General features: G+C 34.8%; 1 protein-coding gene across 1 annotated transcript; it reads right to left on the reverse strand.

Annotated features, from left to right (window-relative positions):
- Positions 1 to 342: 342 nt before the first annotated feature.
- On the reverse strand, positions 343 to 6,361 carry LOC116016976 (protease 2). The gene is made up of 11 exons (XM_031257463.1): positions 6,031 to 6,361; positions 4,996 to 5,279; positions 4,706 to 4,900; positions 3,645 to 3,991; positions 2,936 to 3,227; positions 2,475 to 2,633; positions 1,817 to 2,182; positions 1,598 to 1,663; positions 1,397 to 1,445; positions 827 to 950; positions 343 to 588 (listed from the first exon to the last, which is right to left on the reverse strand). The coding sequence occupies exons 1-11, from the start codon at positions 6,332 to 6,334 to the stop codon at positions 498 to 500; spliced, it is 2,277 nt and encodes a 758-aa protein (XP_031113323.1). The 5' UTR covers positions 6,335 to 6,361; the 3' UTR covers positions 343 to 497.

Here is a 6,361-nt window from a genome sequence, read left to right on the forward strand (position 1 = left end):
AAAATATAGGATAATGAAGAAAAAATAATTTATTTAATTTAGGTATAAGGTTTATAAAGTTTAAAATTTTAAATAAGGAGAAAAAATAGAGTTTAAATATAGAGAGAGAGAGAGAGAGAGAAACCTTCAGTGTTGGCAGAAAGAAAATTTTGAAATCTTAAGGTTGGGGGTTGGATTCAATTATTTATATTTGAGAAAAAAAAGTATATAAAAGTCTACAGAAGTTCTAAAATTAAAAAATCCTTACAAATTCATAACTTTTTGAATACCACATGACTTTTAAAGATTCTTTAAAAGTTCTAATTGAATACCACATGACTTTTAAAAACTCTTTTAAAAATCTTGATCGAATACCGCATGACTTTTAAATACTTTCTAAAAGTTTGAATTGAATACCTCCAAACTTTTAAAGTTTATAAAAGTCTTTAAAATTCTATGAAAGTTATGATGGAATACACCCCCTAAGATAGTATCCCCGAATGGCGAATGTAACTTTATCAGTTGGTCTTGGAGCCTGGTGAGGGAATCATGCTTAAAGCCTTCAAAATGAAAGCATACGTGAAGGCAACTTCCTTGAGCTTTTCAAACCTGCACCAAGCCAAAAAAATTGGCAATTAGAATGAGTGCCATAACGATGACTTTTTGTCACCAAATTGAATGATGTATTTCGTATTAACTACAAGATTAAGCTAAGCTTATAATGAGATTACACATTTATCATTTTTATATATTATATATGCTCAACACGGATTCAAAATACTTTTAATGGTCTGCAGAAGGGAGTAGGAGAGCAGCACAAGCTTTCAAGGGAGTTAAAATAACATACCTTCCTGATTTTGAAAAGTGCCCAGCACTGCATTCACATTTGAACAATAGCATATTGTCATCAGTCTTCATATCCCTCAACTTGGCTACAAATTTTGCTGGTTCCGAGTAGAGAACACGTGGATCTGTCATGATATACCAAAGCTCATATTAAATATTTAAATCCAGAAGGTAAAAGTGTTTTGAACAGACCCCAATATAACATCAAATTTTCAATTCAGTGATTTCTACCAACATGCATCCACCTATCAAATAAGAACCATTTGGGCAACAATTATATCTTTGGCAATTCTAATTCTACCACCCAAATTGAAGTTTGCAATTAACACAAGAACTACAAGCTGATATGGTAATTGAGTGCCAAGATCCTTGGTTATGACAAAACATAAGATATAAAAAAAAAATTAAAAAAAAAAATTATCTAACTATTAGATTATTGAGCATCAATGTCATGAAAAGGCGAAAAGCTGATTTTATTCTCAAAATGATATTGGATAATCAGCCAGAGTAAATAAAGTAGAACCTCAGAAAGATGTGTGTAGGTAGATTGTAAATAAAGTAATCCACTTACCATATAAACCAGTTGTAAGAAGAATAGCTGGGTAACATTGTGGCTTGACCTGTGAAACAAAAATAAAAGAGACACGAGATGAATGATAATCAGAGTACAGTGTAATCACATAAATACAATAACTTTTTCCAGTAATTAACTTTGCAGGAAGTAGTTATTATTAAACATTTGGGAAGATGACGGGGGTCATCAGCCACTTACATTATCAACAGGAGAATATGACTTCATGTAGAAATAATATTCTTCTTTACGAGGATCACCCCATTCCTGCAGCAACACAAGGAGATTACACTCATGTATAACCACCACCCCCACAACACAGACAAAAATGATAATGAAAATCACTAGCCTAGTCCAAACCTGTAAAAGAATATGTACTATGGAGTAGTTGATAAGAGGTAAAACAGTAAAGAAGCTAACCTCCCACTCAGAAGTTGTTAGAGGAATAGTTGGGTCAAGCATTGTGGTTAAAATATCTACAAAAGGCACTTCAGCAACAGCTGCCTTAAATAAATCAGGGCGCATAGTGAGCACAGCACCAATTAGCAATCCTCCAGCACTTCTACCATTGATGCAAAGCTTTTCTTTGTTGCAATATTTCTTTTCAATCAAGTGCTCTGCGCAAGCAATAAAATCTGTGAAAGTATTTTTCTTCTTCAGCAGTTTCCCATTTTCGTACCACTGTCTCCCCATTTCACCACCCCCACGAATATGAGCAATTGCATAAATGAACCCTCGGTCCAACAAGGACAATCTTGATGCCTTAAAATAGGGATCAATGCAAACCTGTTCAGTAAGTGACATTAGCAAGTGTTATATGGATAAAGCAAATTTGTGGTACATTAAACCCTAAATAAATTCAATTTAAAGCCCTTCCAATTTCTTTTTCTTTTTTTTTAATTGAGCCTTCATATAAATGATGCAGAGGTATACCCATTCAAGAGAGAGAAGTCAGAAAACTCGCAATCACAACCCCATCAAAGAAAGAAACAGACAACTTTATTTCAAAACAGAGCAATAAGGAATTTTTGAATTACACTCAAGCAATAGTACTTTATCCACATTAATAATGCAATACCTCATATGACCCATAACCGTAAAGAAGAAGTGGATCTGAACCGTCAAGCTTCACAAGGTTCTTCTTATAAGTAATTGATATAGGTATTTCAGTGCCATCTGAGGCAGTAGCCTGTTGCCTTTCAGTCACATAATTTGATGAATCAAATCCACCCAATACCTGAATCATATGATACAGTAAATTATTATGACTGAACATATGAAACTATAGAGAAATAAAAATGATCCTTCTTTCTTCTTTCTCTTAGGAAAAGAAAAAGTCCAAAAGTACAAACAGCAACAGCCATTTAAATTGTTCCAAAAATCAACCATGTTTTGTGGAACTTCATAAAACAGCTAAAAGAGTGGAAGTAAGATGCAAAACTGATTCAGGGATGCATCGGATGCAATGACTCAGCCATGTAGGATTTAAATGTTGTTAATTACAACTCACGATCATTCATGACCTCTCTAATAACTCACCGGATCAATCTTCTTCAAAACAGAAACTCCTGTGTCCATGTCATAGTCATATACAGAAGGAGGAGTTTTTAGGGAACTATAGAAAAACCTTAGAATGCTGGATGAAAACTGTGATTCTGATGGATCCACGGAGTATATTGGATCAACAAAATCAACAACCCTACCACCTTGAAGTTCTTCCAGTGGCTCCCCAGCAGCAGGAAGGCGATATACAGTTATTTTAGGCAGACCATTTTCACGCTCGTAAACAGCAAGATGGTCACTGAAAAGTTGCATTTCCTGGATCTTTATGCTGCAGAAAAGCTAATTATGATCACTGAATTGCTTCAAAGTATGAATATCTTGAGCATCATGGAAAACCATTAACAAGTATAAAGTAAATTTTTGTTTTATATATGAGTACAGTGATGTACGCAAAGTGGAGAGTATTTTTCTAACCACTGCCACTCCTAAAAAAAAATCACAAAGAGAACTATCATAGGGCAAGACGTCCTCCAAAAAAAATGAAAATAAATAAAAGGAACCAAAAGAAAACACCACTATGCTTATGATGACAAGAGACAAACATCCATCCATCATAATTTTAATATTGCCATTAATATTTTTTAACAGTACTATATACAGACAGGTGAAAAAACCAACACTTAAAGCACTGTTAAAGATAAAATTAAGGTTGCTTCCTATATAAGCATAAATGTTGAGTTATTACCTTGGCCTGTGAGGAAGAAGAACACTTGTTGCTGATATATTCTCCACAGGGCATGCAATCAATTCTGAGTTAAAACATTCATCACTCTTCCTCTGGATAAAAAAGTGATTTCCACGATGACTAACATATGTTTCAATTCCATTTACTCGATGTGTCAAAGCTAATAATCCATCATCAAGTTTTGAAATGTCTAGATAGAACACAAATCTTGTAGTTTTACTCTCGGATGCTACAAACAAATATTTCTTGCTCTCAGATGCCCGAAGATCCAATGAAAATATGTCATCCTTTTCATGATAAAGGCAGGTGTCATGAGCTTGGTCTGTTCCCAACCTGTGCAGCCACACCTACAAAATGTAATATCAACAAAAGAAATTTCATTTATAACTTTACCTAATAGGTCTTGAGTAATACAAAAATAAGCCTACCACAAAATAGAAAACTTTAATTTTGGCTCCTATGTAAGGGACATAAGAACTATGTAGATTGAGAAACATCATCAACTGTGCACCTTGGCATATTTCTTTTTACCCATAAATATAAAACATAAGTTTGAATGTGCAACTTATCGAGATTGCCAAAAAAAAAAAAAAAAAAAACAAAACAAAACAAAAACAAAAAAAAAAAAAAAAACAAAACAAAACAAAAACAAAAAAAACCCACAAAAAAAAAGAGTAAAAATCACCATAAACTTTCTCAAATTAATTCTATCGGACACTATGCACACTTTATAGTTAAATTGGTCCCTTTTGAAAAATATTTTATGCTAGTTTGTTCAATTCTAGAAAGACACTCCTTAGGGAAGAAAAAAAAAAAATCTTTCATTAGCAAACTTGGAGATTGGGATCAATATGCTATGCCTTCACTGAAGAGATGTGTTAATTAAACTTGGAAACCAATGACTTCCAGCTCAAAGTTTTTTACCAAACATCATCTGTTGGACAACTAAAGCAAACCTCATATCTAATGAAAACAAAAGATACAGACTAGAAAGAAATGTGATAGGGTTTTGTAGAAAAAAGTCACTGCATGGCATATTGGTCTAAGGCCAAAACCTGTACCTTGTCAAGCCGAAGAATTTCATCCATTGTGACATAAACTAGGGCCTCATCACCTGCCCACTCGAGTTCTGATGTCATACGAACAAGAGGCTCTCCAACTGGTGCTCGAGATTCAATGTCAATAATATGAACAGTATATATTTCATTTCCTATTGTGTCTTCAGCATATGCCACCAACTTACCATTAGGACTTACCTGAGAAAAGGAAACTGTGAGGAAGACAGAGGTATAGAACCCAAAAAATAAAGCAGAAAGCCCAATAGAAAAGGATTAAAGCAACAAGTCCTTACTTTAAAAGCACTGATACTATAAAATTCTTCGCCTTGAGCTTTGACATTCTCATCAAGGATTACATGCTCTGGTGGGGCATCAGGTCCTGTAGGCATGGTATCATGAACAGATAATGAAGCTTCATGATTGGGTGCAAGGCGTCGACAGTGTTGGGCATATTCCTTGCCTTGAAGCGTCCTTTGGTAGTAGTAATAAGGCCCCCGTCTTATAGGTGCTGAAATGTCATCTTCCTTGATTCTTGCTCTTATCTCAGCATAAATCTCATCTTCCAATTGTTTTGTACCTAAAGAAGTCACCTAACTTTTTTAAAACCATTATCCAGGATAAACTTAAACAGAATCACTGGGGGTTAATTTGATGATCACACATAATAATACAAGACAATGCAATTATATCCTTCAATAGGTAACTCTTTGAAATTCAAATGTAGCATTAAAAATCATAACAAAATAATTGATTTCTAAAAGCTAAGAGGAGTTATCTCCAGCTTTCCAAGCTCTTCTTCTTTTCCTTGCAACAACCTGAAGCTCAACTCCACAAATACTTCAATTTGTTTTCCTCATCCATAACCAATAACAAAGTTTTATGCCACCAAATACTCTACACATATTCCTTTGCCGCATCATGGAGTGGTTGATTTGTGAGTGGCAAAATTAGGGGTAATTAGCATTTTCTATTAATAAAACACAATAAATAATAATACTAGACAATGCTATTATATCATTCAATAGATAACTCTTTGAAATTCAAACGAAGCATTAAAACTCATAAGAACATAATTTATTTCTAAAAGCTAATAGGAGTTATCTCCAATCTCTTCTTTTCCTTGCAACAAGCTGAAGCTCAACTCCACAAATACTTCAATTCGTTTTCCTCGTCCATAATCAATAACAAGTTTTACGCCACCAAATACTCTAGCATATTTTTCATTACTTTTTGTAACAAGAAATTAAACGGAAAGATCAATGTTCTTTTCAGATTAGAAAATGAATAAAACACAACAAATAAGATATCGAACAGAGGAACACACGGACCAGACATGACGCAATCAGTGTAGTCATTTTCCTCCTTGAGATAAGAGAGAACCTCAGGATCAGAGCGATGGTCGTCGCGGAGCCAGTAGTAGTTGTCGACTCTCACGTCGCCGAAAAGCTCCATCTCGTGCTTCACCTTCTTCGCCACCGGCGGAGTAGGTATGCTAGCTGAAGCGTCGTTGCACATTGTTCGAGCAGAAAGTCTGATTGTGCTACAAATCCTCTTCGAGATTGAAGTAGGAGCAAGAGGACGGAGTAGAGGAGCACTGGAGCTTAATATACTGCTGCGTAGAGGTTGAAGCATTCTGGGACACAATCGCTTGCATTTCGG

This window comes from Ipomoea triloba, chromosome 4, assembly GCF_003576645.1.
Source record: "Ipomoea triloba cultivar NCNSP0323 chromosome 4, ASM357664v1".
NCBI classification, from domain to species: Eukaryota; Viridiplantae; Streptophyta; class Magnoliopsida; order Solanales; family Convolvulaceae; genus Ipomoea; species Ipomoea triloba.